This window comes from Anopheles merus, chromosome X (genome assembly GCF_017562075.2).
Source record: "Anopheles merus strain MAF chromosome X, AmerM5.1, whole genome shotgun sequence".
Lineage (NCBI taxonomy): Eukaryota > Metazoa > Arthropoda > Insecta > Diptera > Culicidae > Anopheles > Anopheles merus.
In genome coordinates, this window is record NC_054081.1 from 4401267 (window position 1) to 4418712 (window position 17446).

General features: G+C 49.3%; 1 protein-coding gene across 6 annotated transcripts in view; it reads right to left on the minus strand.

Moving 5' to 3' along the window:
* Positions 1-17446, minus strand: part of LOC121603484 (rhophilin-2) — a 34616-nt gene that overhangs the window by 630 nt on the left and 16540 nt on the right. For 4 of the 6 annotated variants that reach the window (XM_041932278.1, XM_041932296.1, XM_041932286.1 and 1 more), the window contains 7 exons: positions 3417-3661; positions 3177-3330; positions 2939-3080; positions 2528-2847; positions 2287-2431; positions 248-1260; positions 24-176 (listed from right to left, as the gene is read on the minus strand). In XM_041932278.1, coding sequence (XP_041788212.1) covers positions 24-176; positions 248-1260; positions 2287-2431; positions 2528-2847; positions 2939-3080; positions 3177-3330; positions 3417-3661 — 2172 coding nt within the window. Of the gene's footprint in view, positions 1-23; positions 177-247; positions 1261-2286; positions 2432-2527; positions 2848-2938; positions 3081-3176; positions 3331-3416; positions 3662-10641; positions 11162-14721; positions 14950-17446 lie in introns of those variants that run through there. The other 2 variants (XM_041932306.1, XM_041932316.1) reach the window with 2 other exon arrangements.

Sequence of the window (17446 nt, forward strand, 5' to 3'; positions counted from 1 at the left end):
AGGTCCAACCAACGCCCGGGTACCTTCAGATAGTTCCGATCCATCGGCGTAATGACCTTCAGCTCGAGACTGTGCTCACAGTTGCGAATCAGCTTCAGGACCTGCTGGAGCGTGTACCATTTCACGTCGACGCCGCACAGCTCCACGATAAAGTCGCCCTCCTTAATGCCACCGAGCTGCGGGAACGGAAGGGGAAGAAGCCGCGGATTAGAAAACAGGCACGAACGTTGCGCAGCTTTAAACTCACATCCGCCAGCGAGTTGATTTCCACCGTCGATATCATGACCGGCGCGTCGCCCCGTATATTGAACCCGAAGCTGCTAATGTCGCCCCTGCCATCCTCGGTCCCTGTGCCGTCCGTGCCATGCTGCTGCTGCTCCCCACCACCACCACCACCACCACCGTCCTGCAGCTTCAGCTCGCGGAACTCGCGCTCCGACACGTTGCACACATCCTTCAGGCACACCTCGCACGCCCGGCTGTCGTTGTAGTAGTTCGTCTTGTTGGCGCACTCGCCGCAGCACCGACCCCGCGACTGCTGGCGGCGGTTGTTGTTGCTGCTGCTGCTGTGGCTGCTGCTACTGTTGCCCCCGCTGCTGCTGCTGCCGCCGCCGGCACCGCCCCCGTACGGTGACTGGCGGCGATCGAGCGTGCCGCCGCCGAGCAGGAACGACGGGCCGCCCTTCTGCAGCCGGACGCTGCGCGGCGCCGTCCAGTGGCGCCGGGCCGAGAAGATCGCGATCGGGCCGAGCTTCCGGAACGGGTCGTCGCACCGGTGCATGGTGAAGTCCGGTCCGGTCAGCGAGATCGTGAACTTGCTCGTGGCGTTCAGCGTCACGTCCAGCTGGTCCAGGTCCGGCTCGTCCAGCGCGGACAGGTGCGACCGCGAACCGACCGTGCCGGTCCGGTCGAGCTCGAGCTCCTCCAGCTCCTCGGCGGTGCGCTCGTGCGCGTAGTTGAGCACCTTCGACAGGGCGACCTTGTTCTTCAGCTCGCGGCACATGCGCTGCAGGCGCTGCGCTTCCTCGTGACTAGAGAGTGATTCGCGCAGGTGCGCCCGCCGCAGCGTCACCGGATCCAGGTCGGACTCGAACGACGTTTCGTCGAAGATGAACGTGTCCTTCGGCTCGAGCCCGCGGCCGTACCGCTGCTGTTGCTGCTGCTTGTTGCACCGGTTGGCGGCGGTTGCGTCCTCGGTCGTGCTGCTGGTGCCGCCCGGGCCGCCCACTTTCGTTTTGGCCGCGTGATAGTGTGCTAGTGCTGGAGGGAAAGTAAAAAGGCGATCAAGATTAGTCCGCTAAGTGAGGAACGGAGCGAATTTGTCTATCTGAAAAAAGAAAAACTGAACGGTTCATAGCAATAGTTAGAGAAAGCGCGATCAGTAAAATTATTGTCAGTGTCAGCGTCACATACTCAATTGTGATAATTAGAGGTGATGCTTTAACAGTTGGTGTGACCAATACATGCTTGGTGACGTTATAACAACCGACGCAGTCACATTGCCATGATTTTCTTTTTCTGTTATCAGTTCTGCAAAATGTCACTGATGTCATGTCATGACAAAATGACAGTGCGTGATGATCACAGGTGAAATTCAAACAGTTGATGCGACCATCACATGCTTGGTGACATTTTTGCAACCAACTATTGGTCAGTCACTTGGTCGCGACATTTTCTACCGATGATCATCACGATAGTCATGCGAGATATGCAGGTGCAGTCTCAAGCATCAAAATGAGCATTTGTTGAGCATGAGTAGTATGCTCAATTTGTTGCTTGGGATCACAAAATAATGATGATAATCATGTCATTCTTGGACCAAGCATGTCCCGAGGAAGTAGTGATTATCATTGGGAGAAAATGTCATGCTCAAGTGAGTGGCCGTTGGGTGAGTTGGGTGCTACAAAAAGTGTCATCAACAATGTGATTGATCCACCAACTGTTTGAGTCTCACCCCCTGATCATCACAGTTGAGTACGTGAGCTGATTTGAACTACGTTTCAGCCATGAATGTTTGTGACTGAAAACAGTGGTATTTGGGACTGTTCACAGTCAGAAAAAGTCATGGTTATGCTTGCGACAGTATCAAGCTCAGCATGTCAGTCAGAGTATCGCGTTTGACATGTCATGACGCACTTTCATTGAGTATCAGCAAGTAACATCAAGCTGCTACGGATATGTTCATTGTTTTCGATTGGTGATCATCACGTGATGCTCATGACTTTTTGCAGCACTGCACATAGCAATCCTTTCCGAGCAGCGGGCTCATTGTCGCCTTCCACTCACCTTTGTAGTATTCTGACTTGAGCGGTACCAGCCCGGCCCAACATTCTGGCAGGTACGTGTGGGCATCGTTGCTGTGAATGATCTGATGTATCTCGCGGTACTCCAGCGCCAGCTGGGTCGCTTCCCCGGACAGGTCACGATGGTTCTGGATGGGTTTGTGTGTGGGGGGAGGAAAAGTGCGTTCATTAGATGGTTATGCTCTTCCTGCCGTAATACACCGCTCGAACCACAAAAAAAGTACCTGTACACAGTCCCGCCCCGGTGGCAAATTTTCCACCTGCAGCAGCAGCTTCTCGAACAGACACTCGCGCGCTTGGGCCAGCATCAGCGCCACCAGCACCTCCAGGACCTGCGGCTTCAGATCCATCGACGGCGCGTTCGTGAACGTGTCGAAGATGTGGCGGAAGACGCCCGCCGCCCGCAGCAAGTTGTCGACGGCCGCGTCCAGCCCCTTCTCGGACGAGCGGTCCTGCCGCGCCCCGATCTGGGTGTAGATGGCGGCCAGGTTGAACAGTATGCACGCCTTCTCGAACGCCACCGTCCGCTGGCAGGAGGGCACGCCTGGAGCAAAGTAATGCGGATGCGGAGATGATGAATTGCGTCTCCCCCGGAATGGAATGGTGGAACTAATGTTACGCCAACCACGCCTTACCTGTGAGTGAGTCGTACCATTCGAAGTACACGCCCAGGCTGCGATCGGGCGGGAAGAAGCGCCGCTCGACGTAGTACAGCAGGTTGTAGTAGCGGAACAGCAGCGAAACGCCCTGCGCATCGCGGGTCGGCGTTTTGGCGGCCTGTACGTGCGGTGGGTGAAGTTCGAAAGTCTTAGGTTTCGTCTTGGCACGGAGGGGGAGTCAGTCGCGCGCAGTCAGTCGTGTCCGGCTACATACCTGTCTCGTGTCGGTAATGTCGGCGATCGCGTCCTCGTAGATGTGCGACGGTTCGCTGTAGTGCTCCAGAATAAAGTCCGAGAACGGTTCCATAAAGTTGACCTCCTTCGTTTCCTTCAGCCCGAGCGGTATCATCGGTATAACGTAGTCGAGCCTAAAGTGAAGTGGTAGGTGAATGGGGAGGGATGGGGCAAGACACGTTGTAAATGTTTTTTATTGCACACACAACGCACTGCTTACCCTTCACTTTGGTAGATCTCGACGGAGGAGTTCAGCTCGGACAGCTGCTCCTTCAGCAGCTGCAGGTTCGAGTTGACGAAGCTCAGCTCGAGTGCGACCGTGTCTTTGAGCTTCTTGTTCGTGGTGGCCTTGTAAAGGTTTTCGGCACCGGCTCGCAACCGGAGCTCCTTGTTGATTTCCTGGTTCAGCTTGCACCGCTTGCTCTGCAGCTTGCCGCGACAGGTGGCGACCCTTGGGTCCGAGCCCTGTATTTCGGGAGGGGAGAGAGAGAGCGGAATGGGAACGCACACGATTAGAATCAGGTGTTTGTGTTTGGTTCGATGTTTTTATTTTAGCTCAATAACAACAATTCTGGAACGCTGTTTGCGATGGGCAGCGATAAACATCAATCGTAACACACGCCAGTCGGGGGTGTTAGTAGACCGGTAGAGCACTGAGCACACATGACCGATAGCTTCAGCACATGCTTTTATTGTACGAAGTGTTCTGTTCCGGCTTGGGCCGTATTTTTAACGCTCATGGTAAACAGGCTAAATAAAAACAATTCAAACACGCAGAGGTGTCAAACCCGCAGCTCAGTAGAGATGTCAAAGCAGAGATGTTAATTCAAATGCCAAACATCAATCCAATAACTAAATAGCCAGAATATTTCTAAGATGATTATGATTTTTCAAAAATCAAGCCTGTAACATTTTAAACAATTACAGTGTAGCAACCCTGCTACGTAATGAGTACCCCATCGTATAACGAGTCTTGTAAACCTCTTTTAACGAGTACAAGCAAGGATAACGAGCAGTATAATTGGATTTTTTTTGTGTCGATGAGAAATCAAGATGACTCTAGGTCTTTAGTGATGGGTAAAGATGACAAAATTTGGAGTCGGCTCCGATCTGATTCCTATAATTTCGGAACTGAATCAGGAAGGTAGGTCCGCTCAGCATTATCGAAGTCGTCCTAAGTCGTACGGAGTCGTACAGAGTCGTCCGGAGTCGGAGTTGTCCTTAGTTGTCTGGAGTCGACCGGAGTCGTCTGAAACGGTCCTGAATCGCTAGAATTCGTCCGGAGTAGTTCGGAGATGTAGTCGTGCAGTGTCGTCTGGAGTTGTCCGGAGTCGTCCGGAGTTGTTCGGAGTCGTCCGGAGTCGTACGGAGTCGTTTGTAGTCGTCTGAAGGGGTCCTGAATCGCTAGAAGTCGCCCGGAGTAGCCCGGAGAGGTAGTCGTGCAGTGTCGTCCGGAGTCATCTGAAGTCGTCTGAAGCGGTCCTGGATCGCTAGGAGTCGTCCGGAGTAGCCCGAAGACGTAGTCGTGAAGCGACGTCCGGAGTCATCCGGAGTTGTCCGGAGTCGTTCGGAGTCGTTCGGAGTCGTCCGGAGTCGTCCGGAGTCGTTTGGAATCGTCTGAAGTGGTTCTGAATCGCTAGGAGTCGTCCGGAGTAGCCAGGAGACGTAGTCGTTTAGAGTCATCTGGAGTCGTCCGGAGTTGTCCGGAGTCGTTTGGAGCAGTCCGGAATCGCCGGGAGTCGATAGGAGTAGCCCGGACACGTAGGCGTGCAGCGTCGTCCGGTGTCGTCCGAAGTCGTCCGGAATCGTCCGGAATCATCCGGAGTCAGCCTTCCAAACAAAGACTTGCACACAAGTGTTAGCGGAAAGTGGAATTGTTAGTGAAATTGGTTGCTTTCATTTTTGCTTGGCAGTTGACATTAATAATAATGACATATGTAATTGCTGAAAAATAAACTCTTCTAGGCTATTAACCTTTTTTCATAAATACATCGAGCCAATTCATAAGCCAATCGAAGACCGTTTAACATTGTTATTTTGCTCCGGTGGTTACAAACTATTTTCTCATATGTCCGCTATCATTAATCGGAAGAAGCTGTGTTTTCTGGTAGGGCCTACCAAAAAATGACTTGCACCAAACAATCAAATCAGTTACTTCAGGGAAATATTAGAGGAGAGACTAAAATAATCAACCGCTTATCTGTTTTTTTTTCCAGAAAATTGATTTATACCAGCACATTAGCGGCCCTGGAACTAAGTATTTTACAATATTTACAACGTGCACCCTGGATATGTACATGTCCAATGGTCAACGCGTATCTAAGCGTAACTGAAAGCAAATTTTCTGCAATCCGATTAACACCAGCGCGTTTTGGGTCGGCCGAACAAGCCCGCATGCTTTCCCGCAGAGCAAGTTCGGTCCGTCCCTCGGTGCAGTTGTAAAACAATGAAGCAAATTAAGACACTGTGCAGCTGAGATTCTGTTTCACACACGTAAGAGCGTTACTGGCCGTGGTAATTCGATAGGAGGGAAGCTTTCTTTCACCGATAGCACTACACTCCATCGCGCTGCGCATACGTGCGCCCATATTAATAATACCAGTTAGTTCAGAAATCAGGCGCAAGCGAGAAAGCCAACCAAGACCAAGAAGCCGTGCCAGGTCGCACACACACACACACAGGAGGAGTTGCATAATTTCGCCTGTTCGGGTTCGGTGAGATTGGCTAATCAAATTAGTTTCCTGCTTCCACGCCGAAATTCATCGGACATGGGCCCTGGTGAACAAAATGCTTTCGAGCCTCCTGGAAGGACAGGGAAGATCTCGTGCGGTAACTGCAGGTGTCATCTGCTGACCCGGGAGCGCACACAACAGCCCTCCCCCGGCTCGTTACGCAACAAGGCTGTGCACGTATATCTTGGGCTTTATCTCGGGTCCCAACATCGCTTTGTTTCACGCAAGAAACAACGCAAATGTCGGCGCACCAGTTCCCCACCTCGTGGCGGCTGCTCTCCGTGGTGAAATAGCGGTCAAAATGACATCAAAAGCTTTAGCGCGCCAACAAGCGAAAACAACATTCCCTTTATTCCGCCGCTGCTCCCAACTGCGAGCCCTGGCAGAAGAAGAAGCCCACGGTGATATTAAATCCCCGAGCAACCCCGATTGCTTCCCATGCGCCACGCACAGAGCGAGCACAGCCGGTTGGGAAACTATCCCCGTACACTCACAGAAACGCACAACAGGAAAGTTGAAACATAATGTCCACACAACAGTTTGTGATGCCGACACAATTAACTGTTTTTTTTTCTTTCTTCTTTCTCCCCTTTCCGAGGTGAGGAGAGAGAGAAAGCCCCATTAAAGCCTCGGAATCAAGACGTAAAGGAGGAAACACCCATGTTGCGTCCTGTGGCATTTTTGCTGTTGTTATTATTGTTGTCCAGGGAGATCTCTTCTGCGCTGTTGCCCAACACGCTTAGCATGCGTACGGCGGGACCGATTGCGCATCCGGAAATGAAGCGAGGGAAAGAAACTGTCGCCACTAAATGCCTAACACGCTTTGCGCATAGCTAATCCGCATATAAAGTAGCCTCGGACGGGGGGTTTCGGATGACGCCGATGACGCGATAACCTCTGGAGAGCGCGCTCGGGAGAAACGACCCTCCTGTGCGGCCCGGGGAATTGTCGATATTGTCTAACGATTAGATACGGCACACCGGATGATGCGTCGATCGACGCTCGATGGCATCGTTACGCCATCTTACGCTTGTCCTATTTCGTAACACACACACACGTGGAGAGTTGATTGAGAATGTAAGGTCTTCTCCACAGGTGGTAGCAGCATTCCGATATAACGGTGCGCTGGAGTGAAAACTAATGCCTAAAAACGTCCGCCCAGAGAGATGCCCAGAGTTCCTGGAAGTGCTGCGGGGAGGAAATTACAAAAAATGGGTCACTAGGCTCTCCGACGCCATCACTGGTGAGGTGGTGGCCAGCAGACTCCCATAAACGGGAACACGCTGGCACACTTTGGGTCGGAGCACCGGGGAGGCCGAGAATAATCGGAAGGCATTACGTAGCGTATACCGCAGGTTGTGAGGTGTTGCGGAGGTACTGTGTAATCGCCAGCAATGCGCGTAATAAGCCGCAAGATTGCGAGATGCTGATGATCACTAACTCTACTGGAGATGGGCACATAATCACTCTGGGAAGCGATTGGCGAGATATTAGAATGCGGAATGACAGAAGAGACGCAACGCAACGAGGACAACGAATTCCACGCATAGGACAACGACGACCACGTGGAATTAGGCATTGACATCTGTGCCTGCGCGTACCCCGTTTTGGCGGTCATCGGGAAGAAAACAAATCCTTTTCCGTGCGCTGCAGACGCAAGCGTGACCCAGTTCCAGGTTGCAGCTTCTCGACGGCACAGACCATCATCCACCATCGAGCGCTTTTCTAGAGCGTCTAACTGGTTTTCCATTCACTTCTGCGCACAGCACCGCGTCCACCACAACACAGTGCTCGCTTCCACATCGTACGTACCACCTCTCGTGTGTTTCGCTTTCTCTTTTCCACCGTTTTGTTTCTATTCTTTTGCTGGCTGGTGCGCGCACCGCTCGAAATCGCCAAACGCTCCCATGATGCTTCTTTCGCCCCCAATATTAGCCTGGCCTGGAGGCCCGCGTGGAGCCTTTGGGCAGCGCACACACATTAGCCTGAATTTAGCACGTACAACAACACGTTCTTGTAGTGGAGGCTGCCGCTGAAGGGGGGCGATACAACTCGTACCGGCGCACTCGCTCAATTGCGCGGCGTTATTGCACTGTGCGCAGGCAGCAAATGGAGAAACAAATCTGTGTCAAGTGTGCTGATGTTTAGTGGGCCAGGTGAAACAAAGAGTGGTCGTCACTCAGTGGGCGAAGGATGTTGCGGATCAGAGATGCGATCTGTTTCGAGCGGACTTGGGTTCGTTCTGGACTGAAACCGGGATATGATGACTTGCGTCAAGCGAGCAAAGTGGATGTTACAGTAGAATATTAACAAGGTCAGAGCATTCATGTTTGGGCGACCTGGATTGTCGGAAGTTATTTAATTGTCCATTCAATCAATTTGATTTTCATATGTTCTGATACAGTTGGCATACTTGCTGAACTCTGTGTAAGGTTAAGTGATTTGACAGATGGCAGATGACGTCACAAAGTATCAGAACCGCTGAAAACCCCTGTATGACACAAAGCATTCTTGATTTTAATAACTAAACACAGATCAAACATCAGTCGGACGGATTTACAACTTGTGTCCTACAGATCTTAAATCTCCTATAAGCGAGAAAACTAGTAAGAATATATTTTGGAACATGAACGTGGGATCAAGGATTCAAGGTAGACAAACAATTGAACGAGAAAGTAAAAAATCGAGCCTAGTAAGAATTATCACACGTGATTCCAATAGCTTTGAAGTTGTAGAATTTGAGAAGAATTTCTCATACGATCGTTACCGACACAACCTAGAGGGAAATTATTATGCTTAAAGCTTCTTAAATTAAGACATAAAAAGTCTTTTTCAAAACGATCATTCTTTCCAGTACACTAGAAAGAAGCTCTTTCCAGGATAACAAAGAATGCTTGATAGGTGAAGGTATTTGTAAAATTCTCTGAATTTTGCTGTTGCAGATTTCACCGTATATTTACCGATAGTTATTACCCACTCGATGCTCCTTACATCACCGCACACATTGGCGTAAGGGCGCGTGCGTCGAGCGTGATGATGAGAGCTAGAAGTAATGAGTACCTGTGGCAGCGGGCTCTAACGGGGACTTCGGCCGCATCGAGATCTAATTATACGACATGCTGCTGCTACAGTCAATCAAAGGGGCCTGCTGGGGCAGCACACAATCTCTCCTTATCGCCGGCAAACAAGGCGGAACGGCGGCTGCGCACCACAGCAAGGTGAGGAGGTGGGTGGGCAATAAATATATAGTTTTACATGCGCGCGCTAATATCGTCCGATAATAGCAAATATCAGAGCTTTCCAATATGGGCATTCGACCAGCTAGCAACAGCAGCAACAGCAAAAAAAAAAAACCCCAAGTGAAAATAGAGTAAAAGTACGCACTGTTTACTTTCATACCATCCCCTTGCGCATTGTTGCACACGCAGCCCACGGCCTCTCTCTCTCTCTCCATGTTGCCGTTCTCCCTTTACCAGCGGAGTGTCCTGAGGTGTGGATGATAATGATTTACGCTCCACCAGGTACGAAATTGACTAGAAGTAACTAGGCAAACGAAACCAAAAAAAAAAAGACGACACGTTGCACACACACATTCGCAACAACAACAACAGTAGCGGAAAAAAATGCACACACATCGGAGGAAACGCACACGCAACAGGCGAAAAACCTCATCAATTAGGCTTCCCATTTTTCCGCACAGCTAAAACCGAGAGAGAGTTAACACTCGAGCGCGAAAGGAAAGTTTGGCACCACTGCGCACTCATCATCATCATCATCATCATGATCAACTTGGGGTGTCGGTGTGCTGCTAGTAACAGCACAACAAAACAACAGCAACAGCTAAATAAGGCGACGCGTATTACTTTATACATGGTTGATGATAACCTTGGAGTTTAGGAGGGTTTTTTTTTTGTAAGACAGAAAAGAGGCGTAACATTGACGCCGTTGGCGGCGGACGGGGCTTTCGCAGCAAGAAAAGGAAAAAGGAAGGTGCAATTGGCAACGGTTGAGCAATTACTTAAATTTGCATTTAAACCCCAGACCGGCGGGCACGCACGCGTTGTGCCAGAGGACGCTTTCGGGGTCTAGGGAACCGGAGGGGTTCATCGACATTCGGGGCCCGAAGAATGGAAGAACTGAGCGAATCGCTGCCAACGACACCCCGCCGTCATATCCCGGTGAAGAGGGGGTACGGTTTTGGATGGATGACTTCACGCCTTGATCGTACCATCCCGTCTTGGGACCAGATACATCATGAATGTATCCTACAATAACAAAAAACCTGATGTTCATGACGCTGACGTGCGTCCATGACGCTCCAGAGGATACAGGAGGAATGGCCTTGGACGTAAGATCTTGCGCGTGGGGTCAGCAATTGAGGTCATTCGGTCGTTGGGTGGCAGGCACGCTGGGCAGCGCAATCAAGGTCAAGCGGGGAACTAGTTCTCGGAGAAGCTTTTCAGAATTTTGGAGATATTGCAGCTGCCGAGTTAGACGAGCGTGGTGAGTCAGAATGTGGGGGCGACTTCAAACTTTAGCAACTTTTGTTGGGTGAGTTAGCCATAATTCCTGAGATCATACATTTCTCCGAAAGTTCAGCGACGATGAGTGAAGTGGAAGAATTAGATGATCCAACCCATTATGCTATCTCCTCAATTCAGAATCATCTCACGCTACTGTGCGTTAATTACAGGGATCCCATTCATACACTACCTTTAGTTGCAAGTCCTGCAAAAAGCCCATGATGTTGTGCGAGGCTCTGCCGGACACCGATCAGCTAACACTGCCTTGAGAGAACCTCCGCCAGAATCAGCGCCAGATTCTTTGTTGTCGGTGTGTTGTCACTCAGCCACTCAATACTACTGCTATTACAAGCGTTACTTAACAACTAAGCTACGGTTGTGACATGGAGAGAGCAATTTTTTTCCATATAATAAAACTGCCCTAAAACTAAACAATGCGTGTGCGTGGGGTCGAGGGAATTTGGCATAAATTCCGATTTAAAATACAGTTCCTCCAACAACCCCGTTCGCAACGCACAGCATTCCACGGCGGCTTCTTCTTCTCACGACGCTCATAAACCACTTAAAAACACTTATTCTTTTGTATTTCAATGTCTGTGTGTGTGTTTTAATCGCTCTCTTTAGCACGTATCGAGGAAGTACGGTACACTGCCTGGCGGGCCGGCGGCCGCACGCGGTAGTAGTTAATTGTTTTTTATTTCATACATTTTACCTTCAAGGAAACACAATTCAATGTTATGTAGTCGCGCGCTGCACCCATGAAGAATGCAGCAGACACCTGCAGCAGTTCGAGGGATGGGGTGCTGTAGCAGCAGCAGCAGCAGGGTGTGGTGTGTTAGTTTCCGCCGGCAAAAGGCTTTGAGCCCTTTTTACGCCCCGTTTCGGCTGTTGCTGCTGCTGCTGCTGCCGCAGCGACTTTCCGGCTGCGCTAATGCATGTCCGGAATGTTTAAGGGCTTGAAGACAAAAATGAAAAGAAACGAAGCGCTTTCAAGCCACCACAAAACGGTTGCCCAACGGTTCCCGTAACGGCGGATTGTTGTTGTTGTTGTTGTTGTTTTGTCTCTTCTTCCCTCTCCGGGGAGCGTTTGGGTTTGGGACCGGAGGTTGCCGCTGTCTCCATTGCTTCGTAGCTTCGCACTTCTATGTAACTCACGTACCAAAAGCGTTTACAGTGGGCGGGTGGGTGTGTTTTGGCAGCGGTGGTGTTTTGGTTATAGCTTTGTAAGCTTTGAAAAACAACAACAACCCCCGTAAACATACTTAAAACAGACAAAACTAGCAACAACAAGCGAATGGTTTTGGCGTAAGGAAATTGGGGTTAGGTTCTGCTGGAGGAAAAGGGACAGCAGCAGCCCATAAGTGGCCGCGTCCAAAAAGTATGAAGCCACCATCCAATATGGCCAGCAGCTGCGAACAACATGGTTCTAATGCATTGCACCGTTTTTTTTAATGTTCCATGTTCCAACCCGTCTTCAAGAAAATGAGGTCTTCTCGCGATGTAGTGAGAAAATAAAAGCTCGAATTCTCGAAAACGATTCGACGCCCTGCCACTCGAAGCTGGAAACTCAAGAAAGAAAGCAAGCCCAACGGAACACTGTAACTTTTCCGCTCATATCTGTATCGGTCTTCTTGAAACCGAAGCAAGAAGAGAGGAGAAAAAATCCAATTTCCGGCACAGCACGGTTAGGGGCGAAAGCCCCGGGCAGAAGGAAATAGATACACTCATCGGTTCCCTAATATGAGGGTATGGCGTAAGCTGAACGGGCAGTGGAGTGTTTTTGTTTCTACTCCAACTACAGCTTCGCTATGGAAACCTCCCCTCGCGTCAAGAGGACAGGATATTAATCTGCCTACTGTACACCGCTATGCAGAGCGCTGTACGATTTCTCGTCCGAAACTCATCTGCTATAGTTGTCGATACTTGATGGTCTGTTTTGTTTCTAGCTAGAGATATCACTCTACGTCGCTCTATGACTACTTAGCGTTCGAAAGTGTGAAATATTGAAGCCACGGTTACGCTCAAATTCCGAGGACCTCTGGAGACCTCTGGTTCCGACTCCAAACAAAAGCTATCTTCGTCCAGACTTGCCCGGAATTGTCCAGAATCGTCGGAAATGTTCAGAATCCTTCTGTATTGTTTTGGATCGTTCAGAATAGTCCAGAATCGTTCAGAATCGTCTGGAATCATTCAGAATCGTCTGGAATCATTCAGAATCGTCTGGAATCATTCATAATTATTCGAAATCTAGATCATTAGGATTCCTTCAGAATCGTTCGTTAGGAACAGAAAGATATCGTTCAGAATTGTTCTGAGTAACTACTCAGACGACGATTCGGACGATTTCTGTTGCTTCTGAACTGCTCTGATGGATTCTGAACTAATTCAAATAATTTCGGATGATTCTAAACTTAGAATCATCCGAAATTATTTGAAATAGTTCGGAATTCATTCAGAGCAGTTCAGAAGCAACATAAACCGTCCGAACCGTCGTACGAGTTCATCTGACATCATTCGGAATCATGGAGAATCGCGATCGACCCCAAGTAGTGAATGTAAGTAGATATATTTCATTTATTTTTGGTCCCACGATTCCACACGAATCCGAGCGATTCCGACGGTGCCTCACGATTCCAAAAGATGCCGGCCAAATAGAATGATGCCTACAATTTCGACGATTTCGGATAATTCCGAAAGATTCCGAAAGATTATGATAGATTCAAAACGATTCTGGCCGTTCTGTTTGAACCTACCCCCAAAATTGGTTCCCATACAGTTTTGTAACAGCCGGTAAACGACATCCCTTTTTTCCAGTTTTCCCCAAATCTAATCCCCATATACAGCCAGCTCTTTCACCACTGATTCAGCTCACTAAGTTGAGCGGTTAGTTCGCTTGTTCAATGCGCTAGCTACTGCCGATGTACTAATCTACTAACTCACTTATTACTGTTCTGTTCTAATTCTTCGCCAACCTGTTGCTAGCTCTCACGTGTAACGCCACACATCGGTACATGTGCCTACTGTATATCGCTCACAAGCATTACTCCAACTCCAGACAAACTCGAGAACTCGATCCCGATTTGTTGGTGCGTTTTTTTTTTCGTGTGGTTTTGGTGGTTGATTGTGCGAGCCGAAAAAGTCGGTTGTTGATCGTGAGATGCACACTTGGGTGCCGTTTGTGCACTGCCCTACAGCCGGAGCTCACCACCTCTATCTCTCACGGGGACTGTTTTGGGGTCGAGATTTGTTCCCACAGGCAACAGAGGTACACAGCAGCAAAATAAATTAAAAACAAAAAAACCTAGCCAACTTTCAATTGAAATCAACCCCACACCGCTACGGCAAACAATTGAACCATTTGTTTCCCCCTTCACACTCCGTTTGATGACACTCCGGCTCTTCAATAACGCCAATAAATTGTCGTGCCTTTCAACTCCCCCTAGGGTTAGCGTCAAGTGTCACGTTCTGGGCAGGAAATGGCCACAGGGAGACGGAGCAAAACAAAACCAGAAAATAACACACACACACACACACACACACACACACCACTCGAACGGTTTTTGATTGTAAATTCTTCGAGTGAGAGGGAACTGACCCCGCGCGTACCGAATCACGACGAGCCTAACGTCTTGACTGTCTTGTGGCCAAAGAAGAGGCTCTTCCGACGATCGGCCAACAACGAACGGGGGGGGGCTGAAGAATGAACACGGTGTGCGAAGGGTTGGATGAAGCGAACCACAAAAGAAGAAGAAGAAGAAGCAAAACACAAAAGCCATTTCCGGTGTGGATGTGATCGACACTAACTAGATATAATGCCCGAGCAGCAGCTCGAGCGGGCCTTTCGAGTGGCGAGCTAAAAGAATGTAGCTTTAGTTCGCGCTATTCTGGAAGCATTTAGACACAGTCCATTGTACACACACACACACACCCCCAAACATTGAGACATTGATCTGGGTGAGCTATTACTCCTTCTGGGTGAGCTTCCGAACAGTTACTTATGATTTGCCATTCACAGTTACGCATTTGCAATGAAAAGGAAACATTTAGCCATGCGCAATAGGGGAGGGCGGCGGCAGCTCTGACGATGGCAATTCAGTTGGTTGATGGGGAGTTACATTTGCACGTTAGATACCACTGGGAGGATTTAATTTTCCCACAACAGTTTTTGATTTTTTGAAGACCTAATTGTTCCTCGTTCTTTTTAAGAGCCATTTTTACACACATACACACACACAGACACAGATGAGTTACACGGGAAGTACACACGTACAGGTAACACGTACAGCACCATCGATGCACAACACAGAGACGCATCTGGGTGGGCGCGCCGTTTTTTTTTGAGTGGCCTTTGAAAATTTCAAAGTCAATGTGAAGCGGAACCGAGAGTGAAGCGATCCAGAAAAGCCAACAAAAAAACTAAACACACACACACAAGTTCAAACTGAAGCCCCGGAACGGACACGAAACAGTGAACCGTCTTGCATAACGTCCCGCGAAGAAATGGTGTACCCGGTGGCCCAACCAAAGGCCCACAGGCCCGATGGAGCAGCAGCAGCAGCAGTAGTAGCCAGCAAGCGTGTTCCCAACGAGAGAGCTGCCCAGCCAAGCGCGGGAGGTTGGTGGTTTGCAAGGTGCGCGGATGAGTAAAATGGGGCGACGGTGTGTAGAGCGTCGCCCGGGAGAAAAAAAGAAAAGGCACAGGCGAGCGATGAGAAAGAGAGAAAGCGCGCGTGGTGGCGGTTGCGATGATCGTACGGGGTTTGCGAAGTAGATCACTGGCCCCAACCGCGCGGCAAACAAGGGCTTACAGCATAGAGCGCGCGCGCGCGCAGGGAAACGTACAGCGCACCCGGAGAGAGAGAGAGAGAGAGAGAGAGAGAGAGAGAGAGAGAGAGAGAGAGAGAGAGAGAGAGAGGCCCATCGATTCGGCTAGCCAGCGAAGAGTTTTTGGTTCGCACTCGGAAGGTAGTTGAGTTTTTTTGTTGTTTTTAATTAATTTGTACCCGCAGTCTACGCGGCTATGAAGGACTTTCTTTGCAGGGCGTGCGGGAGGGAGCAGGTGTGGTTTCGCTTTTTTGTTACACTTACAGAGAGGGTGGGTTTTTTTTCGTCTTCTTAAATTTATTATGAAAGTGTCCACACACACACACCACACCCCGTGTTACATGATGACGACGATGGGAAAAGGGGGGTTCGTGCCTTAGCGTGTTTATTCTTTTCCTACCAACACAAACCCTCCCCCCTACGGAGAGCATCAGCATAATGCGGGACAGCAGCAATGGCAGGGTGAAAGCACCCTCAAGCTCAAGTTACCAACCCCCCCCCCCCACCCCCATTCCCCTCCCTGTAAGATGCAGCCCTGGGGATGGACATGGAGAAAAGGAAGTAAAAAGGAGGGCGCAGAACAATCTTTACCAGCAATAATTACCCACTCCTCACTAACCCCCCCCCCCCCCCCCCCCCCCCCGGCATGCATACAGTTGTAGTCAATCACCTTCGCCAGGCATGGTCGGCCGAAGCTGTGTTTTGTTGCGCGGGGTTCGTCTCCTAGCCCTCATTGAAGTCTTTTACGCGTCAAACGCCGTTCCGTTTGACGGAAATGGCGCTAACAAAAACACACGCATTGTTTGTGCACTGCTCGACGTTCTTTACTCGATCGATTATTATAGGGGTGAGGGTGATGCTAAAACCACACACACACACGCACACACGCACACATAAGAAAAAAAAAACAAAAAACCAAACAGCAATAGCGACGGCGGAAAAGAAGGTCACTGCGATCTTTTCCGCATTTCCGGTGGCGCTGGGTGGTCATTACTCGACGAAGAAGGTAAACCCACACCCACCCCACCACCCCACTACACCTCGCCACTGTAGCGCATTCGTTCGCCACCGTAACATTGTTCCCAATTTCCCGTCCAATTGATTCACTCCCCCCTCCCCGTGCCGTTTCCATTGCCGCTTATGGGTGAGAGAGGAGAGGGGTGTTGGTGGTGAGTTTGGAACAATTTGGTTTTATGCATTATTAGGTTTCGGCAAGATGCTCGCAATACGAATGGCTTTGGATGTCGATGTCTCTCTCTCTTTCTCTCTTAGATGGCATTTGCATCGGTTGGGATGGTGTACGAGGTTAGTAGGTCGAAAGCATAGGCCGGAGCTGCGAGTCCGGCGCTATGGTATTTGCTGATTGTTTTTTTGTCGCTGTTGTTGTTGTTGTTGGTTTAATGTCAAAGATGTAGAACTGTTAACGCGGGTAACGACGCTGAAATGATGCATAGCTACGGTGACGTAGCATGAGAAAAAAACGCCTCCACCTACTCCTTAACCCAGGGGCATGGATAAGGAGAGAGATCTTCGGAACAATTTTGCAATATTGTTTGATGACGGACTTCAAAATCTAAAACCGAGATAGAAAAGGATTTAGAACCACTAACGCATACACATCAAACAATCAAAATGTTTCAAACCGAGCTAGTGGGACATTAGAGTGGAGCATAATTGAATTAGAAAACCAGCTTAAATTATTTGGTAAACGCCAAACATCGTTTAGGGATCCTGTTCTCTATGGCGATGACACTCATGATTAACATATTGGTAGCATTACCTAAAAATATGGCAGAATGATCATTGGAAACTGCCTCAATCTTTGTTGTACAGGATCAAAGGATTTTCGAATCTTAATCGCTGCAACCAACATAGTCGGTATAGTCCTGCCTTTACGGCTTTGCAGTATAAATTTTCATCGGAGTTCCGGAATTTCTAGTAACCAGTATGATTTTTAGACACAGTAGACACAGCTGCTTAAGTTGTAAATAAATGAGATATGGGTATCCATCATATGACTGTGATGGGACCCTATGCAAAAGAGGTTTGAACTGAGGGTGAAGAAGCATGGTTGCGCAAACAATTAAGTGATCCTCTAGTAGGAGTTCCCTGTCCTAACTGATTTTTAGACAACATTCGTCGGAAAAACACCCAAAAATGAATATTACATT